The sequence below is a fragment of the Zalophus californianus genome, chromosome 4, assembly GCF_009762305.2.
Source record: "Zalophus californianus isolate mZalCal1 chromosome 4, mZalCal1.pri.v2, whole genome shotgun sequence".
In the NCBI taxonomy this organism is placed as follows: Eukaryota; Metazoa; Chordata; class Mammalia; order Carnivora; family Otariidae; genus Zalophus; species Zalophus californianus.
Genome location: NC_045598.1, coordinates 95860753 through 95881755, shown reverse-complemented (window position 1 = coordinate 95881755; position 21003 = coordinate 95860753). Strand labels below are relative to the sequence as shown.

At 37.7% G+C, this 21003-nt stretch overlaps 2 protein-coding genes and 1 long non-coding RNA gene across 5 annotated transcripts in view; 2 read left to right on the top strand and 1 right to left on the bottom strand.

The window, feature by feature from the left end:
- PTPN22 (protein tyrosine phosphatase non-receptor type 22) overlaps positions 1 to 18031 on the top strand; it is a 60825-nt gene extending 42794 nt beyond the window's left edge. Inside the window, 6 exon segments of the mRNA XM_035727171.1 lie at positions 2080 to 2107; positions 5437 to 5520; positions 5769 to 5884; positions 7299 to 7329; positions 12134 to 12208; positions 16933 to 18031. Of these exon segments, the coding sequence (XP_035583064.1) occupies positions 2080 to 2107; positions 5437 to 5520; positions 5769 to 5884; positions 7299 to 7329; positions 12134 to 12208; positions 16933 to 16997 (399 nt within the window). The 3' untranslated portion in view covers positions 16998 to 18031.
- Positions 387 to 19925, bottom strand: LOC113931943. Of its 2 annotated transcripts, none has more exons than XR_003522923.1 (3): positions 19813 to 19925; positions 3214 to 3264; positions 387 to 519 (listed from the first exon to the last, which is right to left on the bottom strand). It is a non-coding gene; the product is annotated as an uncharacterized LOC113931943 (long non-coding RNA). The 2 variants fall into 2 exon arrangements; XR_003522924.1 differs by lacking the exon at positions 19813 to 19925 and adding an exon at positions 18771 to 18858.
- Positions 18882 to 21003, top strand: part of RSBN1 (round spermatid basic protein 1) — a 54003-nt gene continuing 51881 nt past the window's right edge. For both annotated transcript variants that reach the window (XM_027610151.2, XM_027610162.2), the window contains exon 1: positions 18882 to 19714. In XM_027610151.2, coding sequence (XP_027465952.1) covers positions 19009 to 19714 — 706 coding nt within the window. In that variant the 5' untranslated portion in view covers positions 18882 to 19008. The remainder of the gene's footprint in view (positions 19715 to 21003) is intronic.

Below are 21003 nucleotides of genomic sequence, written 5' to 3'. Positions count from 1 at the left end.
TATACTTCAATAATCTGTTATACATTGGTATATATTCTATGAACCAACTACCTTAAAATTTCAGAGATCAGAAAAGTAATTAACCAAACAAACATTTTAAAGTGCCTACAATTGCTATGCTGGTAGGCAAATTTCTCTTTCTTTTAAATTACACTTTTAAGGGCGCCTGGGTGGCTCAGTTGGTTAAGCAACTGCCTTCGGCTCAGGTCATGATCCTGGAGTCCCGGGATCGAGTCCTGCATCGGGTTCCCTGCTCAGCAGGGAGTCTGCTTCTCCCTCTGACCCTCGCCCCTCTCATGCTCTCGCTATCTCATTCTCTCTCTCTCAAATAAGTAAAATCTTTTAAAAAATTACACTTTTAATATGTTAGTAGTTATTATTATTGTTAATAATATGCTCACATGTAATGGTCTTTATCTTAACAACTGCTAGAGCTAAGAACAATCACTCCTTTTCCAATGTCATGAAGAAATTTCAATTTCAACAGTTTACCTCCAATTAAATTTTCTGGGAAATGTTCTGAGTAGGAAGGAAATAAATAAAAAAAGGATTAGTTTAGGACCAATTGCCATGACATATAAAAATCACCATAAGGGGGGTGCCTGGGTGGCTCAGTTGGTTAAGTGACTGCCTTCGGCTCAGGTCATGATCCCAGGGTCCTGGGATTGAGCCCCTCATCGGGCTCCCTGCTTGGCAGGAAGCCTGCTTCTTCCTCTCCCACTCCCCCTGCTTGTGTTCCCTCTCTCGCTGTCTCTCTCTCTCTCTCTCTCTGTCAATTAAATAAATAAATAAAATCTTTTAAAAAAAATCACCATAAGGTTATGGCAGAAGATATTTGCAAATGATGTATTTGATCAGGGGTTAATATCCAAAATATTTAAAGAACTTATACAACTCAACACTAAAAAAACCTAAGTAATCTCTAATTTTAAAAATGGACAGAAAACATGAATAGACATTTTTCCAAAGAAGAAATACAGATGGCCAACAGACATGAAAAGATGCCCATCACTAATCATCAGGGAAATGCAAATCAAAATCACAATGAGATATCACCTCACACCAGTCAGAATGGTTAAAATCAAAAACAAAAAGCAAGTGTTGGTAAGGATGTGGGAAAAAGGGAACCCTTGTGAACTGGTGGGAATGCAAACTGGTGCAGCCACTATGGAAGACAGTATGGAAGTTCCTCAAAAAGCTAAAAATAGAGTTGCCATATGATCTAGTAATTCTACTACTGGGTATTTACCAAACAAAACAAAAACACTAATTTGAAAAGATAGTGCCTGCTATATGCACCCCTATGTTTACTGCAGCATTCTTTATAATAGCTAAGCTAAGGGAGCAACCCAGTGCCCATCCACAGATAATGGATAAAGAAGAAGATATGACATACATATGTATACACACATATACTATACACATACATATCATGGGATATTACTCAGCCATAAAAAAGAATGAGATCTTGCCATTTGTGACAAATGGATGGACCTAGAGGGTATTATGCTAAGTGAGATAAGTCAGACAGAGAAAGACAAATACCATATGATTCACTTACATGTGGAATTTAAGGAACAAAACAAATGAGCAAAGAAAAAAGAGACAGACAAAAAATAGACTCATAGTTATAGAGAACAAAGTGAGGGTTTGCAGAGGGGAGGTGGGGGGGGCATGGGTCAAATAGGGGAACAGGATTAAGAGTACACTTATTGTGAACAGCACTGAGTCATATATAGAATTGTTGAATCGTTTCATTTTACACCTGAAACTAATATAACACTGTATGTTAATTATACTTGAAGTTTAAAAAATAATTTAAAAATATTAAAAATTCATAAGCTTTCTTTATAAAAAAAGGAAAAAATAAGTTTACAAAAGGAGAATAAAGCACTGTAAGAGTTAAGGATGTCTTTTCACAATTTAGTGTGCTTACAAATTAGGAAAAATAAGGTCAACATTTCATAACTATCTCTATAACTATATGAAATATGCTTTCAAAAATGCCTTTTATTGCTTTGAGTTTGTAAATTTGTGTACGTTTTCTTTTTTCACTTTTCTCTTCTTTCTTTCTTGCAGAGTGTAAAACTCCGGAGTCCCAAATCAGGTAAAAAATTTCCCCTGGCTTTAGATGACATTTAGCCCTAAGAATTTATACTATAAGAATGACTCGTTAAGTTTAGAGTAATTCACCTCAGGAGATGGCATGGTTCCCATAATAGCTCCCACTATTTATTGGTTTATTTCTGATTTTCCCAGGCTAGGGGTTTTGTTTTGTCAAGGGCAAGGAAAACACCGGAGTTTAGAATTCTGCTCCTTGATACATAATCCTTAAAACAAACAAACAAACAAACAAACAACAAAGAAACCCTATTTCAAGTAGAAATCTCTTAACACTTTGCAGCATTTCTATTTTATAGGTTTTACCATTGTTGGCAGTGTGATTCTTTTACTTGCTGTTGCTTCTCCAGTATTTTCTTGAGCTTTGCTTTTTTTTTTTTAGATTTTATTTATTTATTTGAGAGAGAGAGAGTGAGCTAGAGAGAGAGAGAAGGAGCAGGGGAGGGGCAGAGGGAGAAGCAGACTCCCTGCTGAGCTGGGAGCCCAACACAGGGCTCCATCCTGGGACTCCTGGCACCCTGGGATCCTGACCTGAGCTGAAGGCAGATGCTTAACCGTCTAGCCACCCAGGTGCCCTGAGTTTTGCTTGTTTTATACATCAAATAACAACATCCACAGTTAACATTTATTGGGCACATATAGGTACTTTACATACATTATAACAGGTGGTAGTTGCCCCTTCAAATTACATAGGTAGTTTAACATAGAGGTTAATGAGCTTTGGAGTCAGATAGGCTTTAATCCAAATCTTTAGCTTACCAGTAGTTATCAAAATGCATAACCTTGGTTAAATTATATACTTTCTCTATTGATTTCCCTCATTTATAATATGAGGATAATAGGACTCGTTTCTTAGAGGGTTTTTGTAAGGGTTAAGTGAGACAATGCTTATAAACCTTTTAACACAGTGGTTGTCAAATAATAAGCCTTCATTAAATGTTACCTATTACAATTTTTATTAGATAATTATTAAATGAGCCATTCCTAAGCAAGTTCTATATGCCTTATACAGTGTTAGAATAGTCAGGATATATAGGAAAAGGTACTGTTTAATGTTTATATTCAAATTGGGTAGGCAAAATTAATACTTACTTGGAACCATTAACTGATAATCTGTGTGGACTGATTATAATCACCAGGAGTCTGGAAAAAAAGGAGGTATTACTGGAGTGGTTAGGAAATGCTTCACTGAGTAGAAGAAATAAATTTAAGAATATGGGTAGACAGAGGAAAAAGGAGGGAATTCCAGGAGCTGGGATCAGGGTAACATTGACTTAAAAGGTAGAAATAAGCATGATGAGTATAAAGAAATGGTGAGTAGGTTAATTTAATTGCAATAGAGGATCTGTTTTGGGAACTATGAAAAATAAATTTGGATAAAATGTGGAAAGATTCTGAAGGATTTTAAAGTTAGGCAGATAAAATATCCAGGTCAAGGAAATCTATATATAGAGAAAGCAGATTCATGGTTGCCAATCCGATCTAGAGGAAATGGGAAGTGACTGCTAAATGGGTATGGAGTTTCTTTTTAGGGTGATGAAAATGTTTTTGAAATAGTGGTGATGGTTACACAACACTGTAAATGTGCTGTCATTAATAGCAACTTTTATTATGTGTATTCTATCATACACAGAGCTAGGTGGAAGAATTTAGACTTAATGTAATAAGTAATAAGCATTGTAGGTTCTTCAACAGGGGAGCAATAAGATGAAAGTGGTATTTTACATGAGAGACTATGGACTCTGAGAAACAAACTGAGGGTTCTAGAGGGGAGGGGGGTGGGAGGATGGGTTAGCCTGGTGATGGGTATTAAAGAGGGCACGTTCTGCATGGAGCACTGGGTGTTATATGCAAACAATGAATCATGGAACACTACATCAAAAACTAATGATGTAATGTACGGGGATTAACATAACATAATAAAAAAATAAAAAATAAAAAATAAGATGAAAGTGGTATTTTAGGAAGATATTTGGCAGGATATCATTAACTGCAAGTTAGCTTTAGTTCTCAGTGTATTTTCTAACAGCAAACTGGAAGATGATAAGCAACTTCAGAGTAGTTATCAAATATTTATTAAGTGCCTGCTATATACCAGGTATTATATAAGGTGCTGGAAATAAGGGTTGTACTTTACTTTTGCATATCACCCAGTATATAAGAAAGAAACAAGAGAACTTGCTTTAGAGACAAATTCTAAGGCCTAAAGAACCCAAAGACCAAAGATAGGTGGAACTCTAGCACTGAGCCACATTTTCAGTTTCAAAGGACAATATAGTATGTAATTATACTCAGTACTGTATAATGAGATTATCATACACCCTTTGTATCTTTAGGACTTTATTGTGGGAAAATAGCTCTATTATTTAAAATTCTTTATATAATGGAAAATTCCAAACACATTTTAAGCCTACCATAATAACATTATCACACCAGTGAAATTAACAATAATGCCTTAATATGATCTAATATCCAGAATTTTTTCAATTTTCTCAAATTGCCTCAAAAATGTCTTTTTACAGTTGGGTTTTTTTTTTTTTTTAAGAAATTTAACTGTCTGCTGAGCTTTCTTTTTTTTTTTTTTAAGATTTTTATTTATTTATTTATTTAATTGCCAGAGAGAGACACACAGCGAGAGAGGGAACACAAGCAGGGGGAGTGGGAGAGGGAGAAGCAGGCTTCCTGCCGAGCGGGGAACCCGATGTGGGGCTAGATCCCAGGACCCTGGGATCATGACCCGAGCCGAAGGCAGTCACCCAACCAACTGAGCCCAACCCAGGCGCCCCTACAGTTGGTTTATATGCATCTGGAATCAAAGTCTACACACTGCATTTGGTTTATATATTTGTTAAGTCTTTTAAAATCTGTAACAGTTTTCCCTTCTTTTTATATTTCCTCATGCCATTTATTTGTAGAGGAGCATGGGTCATTTGTCCTAAAGACTGAATATTCTGGATTTTTGTTATTTATATTCTCATGGTTTTATTTATTAACATGTTACACTATCCCCAGGATTCTATGTAAAATGGCGGTTAGAACCAGAAGCTTGATTAATTTCAAGTTCAATTTCTTTGGAAAATTACTTTCCTAAGGGAGCACAAGTTTTGATGCATCATAGACTGATTGGCTAAAAAGCTAGAACAACAAAAAATTCTTGAGGCTGCAGTTATTGTTCAGATTACTTTTTATTTGCTTGTTGTAGATTAATATTGAAAAGTTGGAAAAGTTATGCAACACCAAAAAGGGGTTTTGACTTCTAACTTTTAATTGATAGATTTTTGTTTTGTTTTCTTTTGTTGTCTGCTCTTATCACAGATCTACATCAAGATCGTTCTTCTCCCCCCCCACCTCCACTCCCAGAAAGAACCCTGGAGTCCTTCATTCTTGCTGATGAAGATTGTAAGTGACCAGTACATTCCTCTCAAAAAAGCTATAAAAATGAGACTTCTAAAAGATTAACAAAAAAGTAGGACCTAAATGGTAAAGGTATAAAGAATGATTAAACGAGATAAAAATAATACATTAAAAAAACCCATAGTATATTGTAAAAATAATACATAAAAAAGCCAAGCTAAGAATTACTGAATATATAACTATATATATCCCAAAGGCTTAACAAGCTATGCAACAAAACATTTTTTTTAAAGGTGTGCAGGCTCAGCCTATAGAGACTTATTCTACTAGTTGTCCTAATACCATGGAAAATTCAACATCTTCAAAACAGACATTGAAGACTCCTGGAAAAGGTTTCACAAGGACTAAGGTAAAAAAGATGGGAGTTTTAACAAACATGCCAGAGTCTTCATTTTTGAAGGTGTTCACACCCTCCATCTGTCCCCTGCTGCCAGAATCGAGATGGAAATTAGATTATAAGAATAGCTGATTGGAGGGCGCCTGGGTGGCTCAGTTGAGCGACTGCCTTCGGCTCGGGTCATGGTCCTGGAGTCCCGGGATCGGGTCCTACATCGGGCTCCCAGCTCAGCGGGGAGTCTGCTTCTCCCTCTGACCCTCTTCCCTCTTGTGCTTTCTATCTCTCATTCTCTCTCTCTCAAATAAATAAATAAAATCTTAAAAAAAAAAGAATAGCTGATTGGAAACAAGACTTCATCATTAGGGTAACTGATTAAATAATTCATAAATCATAGTATACGCATGTAATGAAATACTAGATAGGTAAAAAAGGAATGAGGACTCTCTCAGTGTATTTATTTATAATTTATTAACTTTTCCTTAAAAGGTAGAAAATATGATCAATATTTGTATTATATGTTATAAGTGACTCTGGAAGGATACATAAGAAATGAACAGTAATGGTTATCTGTGGAGGGAGGGTCAGAAACTGGGTAGATGGAGAACAAAGATGGGAGCATTTTGACTACAATATTTTGAATTATAAATTAATGATTTATTTTTTAAAATTTAAATAAAAATTCCTCCCAAAAAGAATTTATTATCTATTATATAGAAAAATACACTTCTGTTAGGTGTTAGGAAAGTAGAAATGTCCTAAAGGATCTCTACCTGTCCTTGAAAAGAGGACAGTTAATCCATTGGGATAGAAAGCCTGTATGAGAAACAACATGAAGATATCAAAAAGAACAAATTAAAAAATTTAATTTGTTCTTTTTGATTAAAAAAATACATGCAGAGGTATGTGAAGAAGGGAAGGAATATGGGTCGGTTCCTGGAAGAGATAAGTGAGGGACTTCACCATAAAGGAGGCAGAGTGGGTTTGCTGAATGGACGGAGAAGGAAGTAGCATGGTAACAGTATGGAGTGGACCTTAGTAAATTTAGTTCAGAGTATGATTGGCAGAAGTTCTTGGCTAGAGTGGGAATGGCCGCATATTACAGCTATCTTTGGAGCCATTGTGGTTTCCAGAATGGTCCTAATGGAGAAAAGTAGGAACTCCTTTTTTCTCTGATATTTTGATAGCACTACTTTTAAATACATAGAGTGATTCTTAATGTGGATGGGAAAAAATAGCAATATAAAATCAAGTGGAGACTTTGCACTGGATTCAAATAGCAAGATGGAAAAACAATTTTGTGCATTTGATGGCTATTTTTAAGCAAATTAATCCTTTCGACTGAAGTCTATATTTCTACTTGATTAAACTATTTTGGATTTCATAGGAAAACAAGAAAAAACTAACATTTTCCTTTTCATTTTTGTAGAGCTTGAAAATTTTGAGAAACATGAAAAAGAGTAAGTTTCTTTTTACTTGTTTTTTAGAATACACATACACTTTCACAATTATGTAATTTTTCCTTCTATAACCCCTCTGTGAAAACATTAACAATATTATTCCTATACAGAGCCTTGCTAGGGCCCTTTGTATCAGAACGATCACTCCCAGGCCTTGTAGCGTGTGAGGCTCCACAGTGCTAATATTGGAAGGGAATAAGGGGAGGGGGAGTTTCTGTGTAACAGACGGGAATAATAATACGATGTTTGGCACTTTCTACCCATTCTAAGATGCTGTCATACAAGTGTGTTATTTAAAATTCCTAGCAATCTAACCTCAGATGTATTTTCTTTGAAAATAGTCACAGCAAAGCATATTGTGAAACAAATGTGTTGATTTAATGAAAGAAGCAAAGTATTGACACGTTTCCATTTTTGCCAAGTATTATTAGCAATAAGTCTGTTGCTTATTATTTTTGCTATATTGTAATGAAAACAAAACCGAAAGACTCCTGAAACTGTGGGAAAATGATTATCTGAGAAATCCTTATTTAAGACTACAAAGTATATTAAAAAATAGTGATACACTTCTTATGAATTAGATCCACTTGGTTAATCATCAAGGACCAAACAGCTATTTGGAATTGTACTGGTGTTTTAGGGAAGGACAAAGAGTGCTGAGAAAACATAATTTATGGTATTGTCTATATAAGAAGGTTTATAGCTGAATCTTACCTATTTCAACTAAGTTTTCTCTTCACTTCCCTCACAATAAACTTGTGCTAGCCTGTTTTCATTGAGAGTAAACCTGATCTTAGAAGTGAAAGGATTTCTCACCTATGACGGCTAAAGTATGATTGGAAAATATACTCCTTCCTCTAATGTGAGTCAAAAGAGAATTTAAACATTTTAGAGAAAACTGTAGTATAAAACAGGGGAAATAAAAGAGCCCAAAACAAAGAAGTGACTGACTTGAATAACTAGCCAGGTTGATTTGAACAGCTTAGCTTATGAAACACCGTTTTTTTTCTCTTTAAAAACAAAACAAAACAAAAAAACCCTTTTTTTGTATAGCCCCAACCCTATCTTGGGGATATCAAGGAGACAGAAACTTCAGGTAAATTTAGGTTGGCATAGATTCAATATGTGGTGGGACTCTCAGAGATTCTGAGTCTTATTTCTAAATAAGACCTCCCAGATCATTCTCTAGATCTAAGCTAATTTCAATTTCTCAGTTGCCTTCATCTTCTGGTCTTTTGTCCTTAAATGAAGAACAATATCTGGCCCTCAAAATATCCTGAAGCTTTAGATTTATCTGCCTGTACTTGGGTATGTGTCCTCTTACCCTTCCAAATGGTTCATGACTCCTGAAGTCCAGATGTTCTCCCTTTTACCTGGATCTCTAACTGGTCTGCAGTTAAAGCTGGTCCTACTTTTAATAAAATGAGGATTCTTCATCTGGTGTTTTAAGCAGGCATTTAAGCATAGTGTTATGCAGTCATTGAATATTCATTGAGTGCCTACTATGTGCCAGGCATTCTGCAAGGCACTGGGTATATGATGGCAAACACAACAGGTATTGGGCTATGCCTTCGTGGAACTTAAGTCTACTGAGGGATTCGGATATTAAACAATTCAGATACGTACATAATAACACATGGTGATAAATGCTGTGCAGGAAACCAAGAGTTTTGGTTTTGTTTTGGCTTTGTAAACCAAGAGGGTAACTTTGAGAGAGAATAACAAAGCGGATTTATTTTAGAAAGAGTGGTCCAGGAGGACCTTTCTAAGTGATGATTAAACCTGAGACATGCAGGAGTAGCCAGCCAGGAGACGAGCGGGGAGAGGAGCCCTCCAGATAGAGGAACAGCATATGCAACAGCACAGAGGTGTGAGTTTGGTGTGTTGTAGGAGCTGAGAGGAAGCCATCATAGCTTCATGGTATTAAGAGGACAGAGCAATAAAGAGTGGCTGACAAGATGGTGGAGGTGGGGGAGAAGGTAGTTAAATCTTTACGGGTCATGTTAAGTAGTTTAGAGTTTATTCTAAGTGCAATGGGAAGTCAGTCATTGAAGAGCTTTGGGCAGAGATGTTACATGTCTGTTTTTTAAAAAGACCCCTCTGGCTGCTGTGTGGAGAGTGAATTATAGGGTGACAAGAATTAAAGCTATTGACCATGATGCCTGATGCCTACTTTTGGTGGGAAACGTTAATTACTCAGGTATCCTTCAGTTGCAAGTGATAGAAAATCCAGCTTAAGCTAGTTTAAGCAGAAAAGGGGAATTCATTGGCCTGTAACCAAGAGTTCAAATGATATAATCAGGACCTAATCTCATTTCATATCTCCAGCTTTGTTTTACTCTGTGCTTGCTCATTCATGGGGAGGCTTTTACTATATGGTTTCAGGCTTGTGATGGAAAAAAATGAGCTCCTTCCTGGTTGCTCAAGCAACAGTCTGATGACTAGGGCTGATTGGGCCTGTCTTGGTTTGGTTCATTTGCTCATCCTTGAACCAGTTATTGCCAGTATATTCATATGATTAAGCAGAGCAGTGTCATACTGTCATACTGTTAACTATTATTAAAATATTTAACAGTTGTTACACATGGACACTGACCACTAAGAAATGAGGTCAGACCTAAACAACTGGTATGACCATGGCAATGTACCAACTGAAAATTAGCCCCAGTCATAGGTCAGTTCCTTGATCTAAGGGTAGAATCAACTTCACCAGAAGTATGGGAGCTGAAAATTGGGGAGGGGTGGTTTCCTAAAGGAAAACTCAAGTTCTGTTATCAGAAGGAGGAATTAATGCTGGGCAGGCAGCATAAAAATATCTATGACATAATATAGTTCTACTGGAGCTGCCATAGGAAAAAAACCAAGATATTTCATTAAGTGAGAAAAGTAAATTATAGGATAATCAGTCTTGTTTATGTAATAACTTAACAAAACCAGGTACTTACAAGTATATTAAGTTCAACCATACGGCACTGCCATTTTGAAAAAAAAAAAAGCAAACCAAACTGTGATAAGCCAATATGCAAAATAGCAGTTCCCTTTGATATATATTTGCAGAATCTTTGTCCCGTGATAAAAAAACAAAACAAAACAAAACAAATCCAACATTCCCTTTGGGCACAATGTTTTCTTTCTGAAGGATGTATACAACTGTCAGCTCATATGCAGTTTAATGATGATGGATATGTCCTGAACTTTCTCACCTTCACTCACTTCTTATTCATGTCTGTATCCTAAGTGCCTAGCTCAATGCTTGCACCTAATAGGCATTCAATAAATATGTATTGTAATTCAATCTGATTGAAATTCACTATGTACTCTAGTGATTCATACTCAAGTACCTCCATGAAGAGGGAGGGTTTTTTTGAATCCTAACATTAGGCCATTATTTACAAACATAGATGCAGTCCTCATGCTGTACACTCAAAATGTTGAATACCTAAAAAAGGTGAATATTTAATAATTTCTCCCTAATCATATGCTGTTTTTACACAAAATCTTATAGAAGGTTTATACAAACCTGAAATTATCTTCTTTCACTGCTAGGTAGTGCACATGCAAAATGTGGATGATGTTTTCACTGGATTGTTTTTAAAATTGGGCAGAAACTGTTACATGAATATATTAAAGTGCTGGGAAGAGAAACATATATATTTTTTTAAGTTTTTATTTTTTTATTTGCGAGAGAGTGAGAGAGAGAGAGCCCAAGAGGGGGGAGGGTCAGAGGGAGAAGCAGACTCTCTGCTGAGTAGGGAACCCGATGCGGGACTCGATCCCGGGACTCCAGGATCATGACCTGAGCCGAAGGCAGTCGCTTAACCGACTGAGCCACCCAGGCGCCCGAGAAACATATTTTTAAACCTACCTGTAAGTAGTTAAAATAGCAAAACAAAGCAATATAATAATGCTTTTGGGAGATTCTGGACCTAACTAGAATCGTCTATAATGCGGAAAAGATAGGCTGGAAAGTGAAGAAAGATATTCAGGAGTAAAGGATACTTGTAAGAAAAACCATAGATGTGCCATGGATGAACTCATATGGAAAACAAATTAATTAAAAACATGTTAAGAGGGATACCTGGGTGGCTCAGTAGGTTAAGCATCTGTCTTTAGCCCAGGTCATGGGTCCTGGGATCGAGTCCCACATTGGGCTCCTTCCTCAGCAGGGAGGCTGTTTCTCCCTCTGCCTGTCGTGCTCTCTCACTCTCTCTCTCTCTGACAAATAAATAAATAAATAAATAATCTTAAAAAAAAAAAACGTGTTAAGAGTGATCAGAGTGCAGGGGTGCCTGGGTGGTTGAGCTGGTTAGGCATCTGCCTCTTGATTTCGGCTCAGGTCATGATCTCAGGGCTGAGAGATCCAGGATGGAGCTTGCTTAGGATTTTCTCTCTCCCTCTGCCCCTCCCCCTCCCCCAGTCCCCTGTGTGGGTGCGTTCTTTCTCAAAAAAAAAAAAAGTGATCGGAGTGCAAAGTAAAATGAAATAAAAAACCACAATATGAATCCCCCAAGAAGCTGATTCACAATGTAATGGATGTTATTTCTGAATACCCTGGTGATTCTCTTTAGTGTTGGGCTTTACTGGACAATGTTTCCAAAGGAAAAAAAAAAACCCTTTAAAAAAATACCCACACAAAAATTTTCAAGCATTTGAGCATCTATATTTTGTTATATTTTATAATAATATGTTTATTTGGGAGTATTACTTTGGAGGAAATATTTAATTTCAAAATTATGTGGTCTGATAAACAGTAATCGGAGTCTGTCTTCATTTTTTCCCTTACATTTTTTTGTTTTGATTCTAGGTATCTGTAATTCTTCCCCAAACAAGCCTGCAGACGCCGTTCAGTCAAATTGCTCCAGCTCCTTTCTGAATTTTGGTATGTGTGTTATTTTCCAACAGAGTTTTAAAAAAATGTTTATCTTATAGTATGATACAACTTTAAGTATGATTCAAAGTTGATGTATAGGTCGTTATATTTATATTCTTTCCATTCAACTTTTCTTTTTTTTTAAAGATTTTATTTATTTATTTGACAGAGAGAGACACAACGAGAGAGGGAACACAAGCAGGGGGGAGTGGGAGAGGGAGAAGCAGGCTTCCTGCTGAGCAGGGAGCCCGATGTGGGACTCAATCCCAGGACCCTGGACCATGGCCCGAGCCGAAGGAACACGCTTAACGACTGAGCCACCCAGGCGCCCAATTTATCTTTTCATTTTTGACCTTAGCTACCTCTGAACATCTTACCTAGGACTGAAATGCCTGGCATAGCAGAAAATGAAGCTAGGCAACCAAATGACTCTGTTGGCATGTATTAAATGAATGTGACTAGCCAAAGCCAAATGAAATTCTGAGATGCTATGATACTCCAGTTCATAGCTAATCAAAGCTATAAAAAATACACAAGTATGATAATAAGAACAACAGTTGCTATCTAATCTTATATTGCTCATTCTACATAGGAGCTGAAGCACAATTCTGACAGTTTAAAGGAATTGTTTGCCCCACTGCCCCAACTATAAACTTAAAATAATTTCATATTATTTTAAGCATCCTATTATTCTATATGACATAAATTCATGATACTCTTTAAGATAGTATCACATATACTACAAATTTCTGTAAGAAGCATAGTAATTAATATAGGCTATTATTACTAAAAATTATAATTACCTAAAAAGCTGAACCCCTGAAATGGTCTGGGAGCCCCCTAGGATTCCCTAGGACAAGACCTTGAGAACTGCTGCTCTGTGGTATTGTCCTTGTCTGTATGGTTAGAACTGGGTTGCTGCCACATCCAGATTGCAGGTGGCAAGAAGATGAGAGGAAAATGTGTAAGAGGTGTGGCCTCCTCTTCTGGTCTTAGGATACTGACTGTCCTGGAAGTGGCAACATCATGTCAGCTCACATTCCCTTGAAGGGAATTTGGACATGTGCTGCATCTAAATTGCAAGAGTGACTGGGAAATGTAATAATGCTGGGGAGGCAGTTGCTGAGATACAATTCTATTCCTGAAGAAGGAAGGAAAGATTTTGGTGGAAAGGTAGCAATCTCTGCCACACCTGGATTATGGTCTCTATTCATTCCACTTTGGCCAAATATTTAACTAGAATCTCTAGATATGTTTCTTGGGCTGTAAAATTCTATTTGGATTACATTAACTCTAAGGTTTAAAATGTTAGGGAAAAAGAAGTTATTATTCTTATGAAATCATTTAGTTAAAAAATTCATATAGATTATTATATAACCTATGAAAAAAGCACCAAACTTTGCCTGAACACAAATGTTCCCTTGCTTCCTTTTCTCTTAATCCGTGAGGCCACTTGAGTAATTCATGACCCATCTAACTTTACAACAGTCTGTGATCTAATATGAAGATAAAATATTAGAGAGCTTCCTCCATATTATTTCTTCTCAGATATGCTTAGATTTGAATATTTACTTACTTAAAAAGCACAACTCTTTCATTGGCTCTTTTTTAGAAAGGAAGCGATATAAATTGCAGTTCTATTTTACTTAAAAAAGGTATCTAAATGTGAATTTAAAATTAAATTAAATTAAAATTAAAAAATTTTGTGGTTTATAAACATTTTTATTTTTCCTGAATTGTCCTATATGCAAAAAAAGGTAGTTCACTATTGTTCTAAACTATCAGAATTGATGAGTGAAAAAAACTGAATGTAGGTATTCCTTAAATTTCAGATACTTAGTGCTTGTATATTATATTCCTACTTCTATTCTCAGTCCACTTGGGATATAGTCAAAATATCCAGACTGAATAGATGAGTTTGTGACTATGTGTATGAAACTATTTAACCTGAAATATTTTACCTTCTTTTTTCTTTTTTATCACTCAAAGGAGTAAAATGTACATGAACTGTGTGCTTCTCCCCCTCCAATTTTTTTTTAATCATCACTATTATTAAATTTTTTTTCTGGTATTTAAGTTTTTATTTAAATTCCAGTTAATTAACATACAATGTAATATTAATTTCAGGTGTAGAATTTAGTGGTTCTATTATTAAATTTAATATTAGTAGGGTTCTTGTTTTTATATTCTTTTCTTCCCCTCTTCCATACTCTCCTTTTCTTCTAGTTCTGGTATAGTGTTTTTGTGGTTCTGATTGAAGAAACACTTAAGTAGTTACGATGTGCCAGGCTTTGTGCTGGATGCTTTAACAAGTATCTCATCTGGTCTTTTCATCAGTTCTATTCAAAACTTTCATTGTTCAATTTGAGCGCCTAAAGTTGCTGTGCCAGAGTAACTTGAAAATATGCCATCATCATGGGGTGCCTGGGTGGCTCAGTTGGTTAAGTGACTGCCTTTGGCTCAGGTCATGATCTCAGGGTCCTGGGATCGAGCCCCGCATTGGGCTCCCTGCTGGGCGGGAAGCCTGCTTCTCCCTTTCCCACTCCCCCTGCCTTTGTTGTCTCTCTCTCTGTCAAATAAATAAATAAAATCTTAAAAAGAAAGAAAATATGCCATCATCAAAGAAAAGTCTTATGTTGAAGTGATAGAGACAATGTTATCAACCTACAAATCTTTTTGAAAGGACCCAGAAATTGTTTTCATTGGTTGTGCAAAATTTCCTTGTTTTCCTCCTTTTGCGGTGAGAGGGGGGACAGAGGGGAGTGTTTGAAGGAGACAGATAAGTAAAAGTGATTACTTAGTTTTTCAGGATTGTTTATTAGTTTATTTTTCTAAGCTTTTCAAACAGAATGTCTTAGTAAATCGAGTGCTTTCTGGGCTGAAGTAGAAATATAACTGAGTTTAATACAATAATTTTGTAAAGCAATAGTGCTTATTTTTCTGAAATTGAAATTTCCTAGGTTTTTTTTTTTTTTTTTATAAGTGTGTGGTGGGTGAAAAGATGCAGACATAGGATATTACTTTAAAAACCAAACAATTCAGGATGCCTGGGTGGCTCAGTCTGGTTAAGCATCTGCTTCAGCTTAGGTCATGATCTCAGGCTCCTGGAATGGAGCCCCACATCGGGCTCCTTGCTCAGCAGGGAGCCTGCTTTTCCCTCTGCGTGCCGCTTCCTATGCTGCGCTCTCTCTCTCTCTGACAAATAAATAAATTAAAAAAATAATAATAAAAATAAAAACCAAACAGTTCAATTAAGAAATGGGCAAAGGACTTGAATAGACATTTTTCTGAAAAAGACATATGCATGGCCAACAGGTATGTGAAAAGATGCTTGATATCACTAATCAGGGAAATGCAAATCAAAACCACAGTGAGATATCACCTCACACCTGTCAGAATAGCCATTATCAAAAAGACAACAGACAAGTATTAGCTAGACTGTGGAGAAAGGAGAACCCTTGTATAATGCTGGTGTGCATGTAAATTGGTATAGCCATTATGGAAAACAGTATGGAAGTCCTCAAAACACAAAAAAATAGAACTATCACATGATCCAGCAGTCCTACTTCTGGTATATATCCAAAGGAAATGAAATCATTACCTCAGAAGAGATATCTGCACCCCATGTTCATTGAACTATTATTTACATTAGACAAGACATGGAAACAACTTAAGTCTCCACCTGACAGATGAATGGATAAAGAAAATATGTATATATACATTTTATATACATATACACATATATATGAATATTATTCAGCCATAAAAAAGAAGGAAATCCTGTTGTTTGAGACAACATGGATGAAACTTGTGGGCATTATACTGAGATAAGTAAGCTAGAGAAAGACAAATACTGTATGTGTTCAGTTATATGCGGAATCTAAAAAAGCCAAACTCATGGAAATATAGAGTAGAATGGTGGTTGCCAGTGGCTGGGGAGATGGAGAGATGTTTGTCAAAGGGTATAAACTTCCAGCTGTAATATGAGTAAGTTCTGGGGGCCTAATGTACAGCATGATAATTTTAAGAGTACTGTATTATATACTTGAAAGTTTAAATCATAAATGTAATCACCACGAAAAAATGGTTATCTTATGAGGGGATGGAGGTGTTATTTAGCCTTAATGTGGTAATCATTTCACAATATATACGTGTATCAAATCATCATGTTGTATACCTTAAACTTACATATGTTATAGGTCAATAATATGTCAATAAAACTGGGAAAAAAAGTATATTACAGTTGACCTTTGAGCAATGTGGAGGATAGGGATGCCACCCTGCTCCCCGTGTAGTCAACAATCTACGAAACTTAAAATCTCCCAGAACTTAACTCTTAATAGCATACTGTTGACCGGAAGTCTTACCCATAGCATAAACAGTTGATTAACACATATTTTGTTTGCCATACGTATACATAATCTAAAGAAAATGCTGTTCAAGGGTCAACTGTATATGCTGAATTACCAAAGGTTGTTGTAAACAGGGTTCTTCATCTAATTATTACCATTATTAAATTTGTAAGTGTTCTACAAAATTAAAATGTTATTAGTATTCTGTCATCACTTAAGCATTAACTTAAGTACTATGCCTTTACAATCTATTATTAAAATAAAGATGTTGCTAACTTTTTGAAAAAAAGTCCATGTACTTGCATATGTTATAATACACTCCAAAATCTATTCATTTCTATACTAAAAAAACTTTTCATACAATTTTATTTTTGTTCCCAGGTTTTGCAAATCGTTTTTCAAAACCCAAGGGACCAAGGAAACCACCACCAACTTGGAATATTTAACACAACTTTGGAATATAGGCTGCAAGTGCATCTGCAAATAAGAAAACTAGAATACTATTAGCTAAAATAAGGTTTCCATATTCATAATTTCAACAATGAAGATACTGTAATGTGTTAACAGCAATATTAGAAAAGAATATTCAAATAAGTGCCAGAAATTTTACATTTTCATCTCATTTATATTGGGCTGGAAACTGGAAATAAGTTTGTCACTTGAGCTTTGTAGAGAACAGTGTATGAGAAACAGTTTTAGAATGGACTTATTTTTCATTTTGGAAGTTATTTTTATTCTACTTTTCTACATAAATATAAACTTCAAAATATTTTTAAGAATTGGATCTCAAATGAATGTTTACATTGCCAGAATTTACTATAGAAAGTGTTTCACAAAATCTGACACGTACTTGTGACAATGACTATTCCCTGGGAATTATTTTTGCCTAAATGGAATATACATTGCACATCTTCCCAAAGGTGGAAAAACTAGAGTAGTAAGAAAAGGAGAAGTTATATTTAAGAGAATAAAATATATAAATAAAGAGAATCATTTCTCTATTTGGATATATCCACTAACAAGATGTTCAACTACATTTCTGATGTTTTGACCAAAGGTATTCAGTTACCAAGTCAGGAAGAATAATCAGCAAAATAGCTATCTTTTGGTAGCATTTTTCATTTCAAAAGTCCTACATTAATATGTGCAACTTATATCCAACCAATCAGAGGTTTAAAAAATTTCCTATATGAATATGGATCTGCCTTATTTTTAGAAAATCTGAGTTTTCAAATCTGATTTTATGTAACATATTAGTGGGTAATTCCTGTTACAGCGGATTCCCGAGTTCTAATGATTTAAGTTTTTTTTAAAACTTAGGAAAGTTTATTTTTAACTTTTAAAAACATGAAATACTTAAACAGCATTTGTTTCATTACGAAGCCTAATGATAGGGCAAATTGGATGACATCTTAACCTGTTTATTGTAGTACAATGTACACAATGGGTGCCGAATAAACTTTGTTTTTAAAAACTAACTTTACTGTAGTGTTCATTTAGCTGAATACTTCAGGCATTAGTGGTATTTCTGAGTACTTCACTGTAACGTTATTCCCAAAGATCTTTATCAAGGGCCAAATATATGAACACAATCTTAGGTAAAAATCTAAGATCTTGCCGATGGAATTGTGAATGAATTTCCGGGCAGCAACCTTGGTGAACAGTGACGATTTTTGTAATGTTCTGTGGTAGACACGCTTCTCAAATTTATGCAACCTTATACTTGCGACTTGAAAAAAAAAAATCTCATTTAAAAGTTTAAAAACATGGTTTTCCGTCTAGAAATTTTTCGTCACTGTGGGGATGGATTCAAAATAAACGGCCCTCTACCTTTCTAGGCATTAGAGGGGATGCGGCTGGAAAGCGAGGTGGGGCGGCGCGCACCAGGCTCCCAGGCAGGTCTTGCACCTGCCTTGTTACGCCTGTAGCTGTAACCATAGCAATGCCCACCAAGAGGTTAAAAAATGTCTTCATTGCGGCCCCACTCGATTCTAAACCCAAATCGCCCTCATTTTACATATGACCAAGTTCCCCTTTCCTCTTCATTTCATCGCCTGTATAAAGATAAAAGGCCGCAGATTCTTTTACCTCACAAAGGTTATGAGAGAACTATGAAATTTAAAAGTACCTATGGAGACCACCTACTCCGTGTAAAATAATGAAGGGGCACAAGAACACGGATAATGGGAACGCGCCGACAGACTCTGAAAGCTACTAACATTGTTTCGGCCGTTAAGGCGGTTGGCGGCAACTCTCCGCCCAGCTGCCGTTGCGTCGCAGCCCGAAGCGTGACTCGGCGCACGCTCTCTTTCCGCTCCTCCACTCCCAGAGCCAGGGAGGCGGCGGGGGCGCGGGGGAACTACCGCTCCCATGAGGCTCTGCGCCGCCCAGGGTGCTTTACAATAGGCCTCGCTCGGAGAGGCCTGCGGGGAAGCGCTGGGAACTGCCGCTTCCGGTATGTTCAGCTGCGGAGGAACAACCGCCGCGAAGTGGAGGGCGGGGGAGAGACTCCAATGCCCAGCGGGCCGTGCGCGGGCGGCGCTTGCGCGCTACGCGGACGGGGGGGCGGTCGGGCCATTTAAATGTGTGTTTGTGGGTGAAATGGCTGCGCAGGTCGGAGCGGTGCGCGTAGTACGGGCGGTGGCGGCGCAGGAGGAGCCGGACAAAGAAGGGAAGGAGAAACCCCATGCTGGGGTCTCGCCGCGGGGAGTGAAGCGGCAGCGCCGAGCGAGCAGTGGGGGGTCTCAGGAGAAGCGGGGGCGGCCGAGCCAGGACCCCCCTCTCGCTCCCCCTCACCGGCGGCGTCGCAGCCGCCAACATCCCGGGCCGCTGCCGCCAACGAATGCAGCCCCAACCGTCCCAGGCCCTGTCGAGCCTCTGCTCCTGCCGCCTCCGCCGCCACCTTCGTTGGCACCCGCCGGGCCCGCTGTCGCTGCCCCGCTCCCGGCCCCAGGCACCTCGGCCCTCTTCACCTTCTCTCCCCTGACGGTGAGCGCGGCCGGGCCCAAGCATAAGGGCCACAAGGAGCGGCACAAGCACCATCACCACCGCGGCTCCGATGGTGACCCCAGCTCCTGCGTTCCGGGCGATTTCAAGCACAAGGACAAGCAGGAAAACGGCGAGAGGACTGGAGGGGTGCCTCTGATCAAGGCCCCCAAGAGAGGTGAGAGCAGGCGAACTGCCCCGAGCTTGGGCTCTAGGTCTCTCTCAGTTCTGATATCCCGCCCCTTTAGCACTGAAAGACGCCAAACCCATACTTACCTCCTGCTGCTCTACTCCCTTAAGCCCACTGGGGTGGACTCTGGATTTGAAACCGTTGACACAGTCTGACCTACTTGAGGCTTCTCGTTTCGAGGCCGAGCTGTCAGTTACTAACCCCCTTACCAGGCTCCCCCCTCCCCGCCCCCGCCCTTCACCCCGAGCCTTTACCAACGTTTGTTTTCAAATTCGCCAGGGTTTCCGCGCCGCGCGGTCCTCGGCGTGGGATTAGTAGCTGGGGTATTAAAGAAACTGCTTTTCTGAAGTAAAGACTTGTCGCTTAAATCGTTTCTTCTTGTTGTCTTTGGTGGAAATCTTTAATATTCACTCTCCTAGGCTCCAAAATATTCACGGGTATGGTGTGGGGCTTTAATGAGTTTGAATTCTTACAGAGGTTACTCGACTCACAGGTTGCGTTAGCTTTTGCAAGGTAAAATAGCAGACGTAGTTTGTAGTGGTTCTTTTTTATCCGGAGGCGAAATCTTTTTTAATTTTTATATTAAATCTTAATTCTGGGAAGAGGGTTGGGGAAGGTGTTCTGTCCCTTATGATCCTAGGAAATAGGACTAACCGTGCCTGTGAAAAGTGGGAAATGTGCAGTAGTGAATAGTTAGAAGCAAGAATTCCAGTTACAGTTTATTCTTTCTGGCACACACAAAAAAATTGATAATTTATTTAATTCCAGTAACCCTCACTAAAGTCAAGAATATTGAACCCAGAAAATACAGGACTAACCAATTAAATGTGGGATCTAGAGAAATTAGGTTTACCAAAATTGGTATCTTCCTGTTCCCAAGTACATGTAGCATTTGTATTCTCTGTAGAAAGGGGGGGGGTAGGAATTTTGATTATACCATGGATTTTTATATGATTTTATATAATTTGTATTTCCTCAAGATTTTAAGATGTAAGTATCTTAGTATTTCTTAGCATTGGGCCAGCTGGCTTATTACATGTTTATGAACAAAGTCTTTCAATCTCAAGTTTTGTGTGTTTTGGATTCCTTCCATATACTTGGTCTTGACTTAAGTCAGTTTTTTTGTGGTGCCACATCCAAATAATGCAGTTTGTTGCAAATAATTGCTCAATAAATATTTATTGAATGAAATTTTTCTTCCTTTGGTGGTGTCCAGATGTTATTTTGAAGAATAAAACTTGTGCCAATCTGACAGGACTGCCAGTTTCCACCACCAG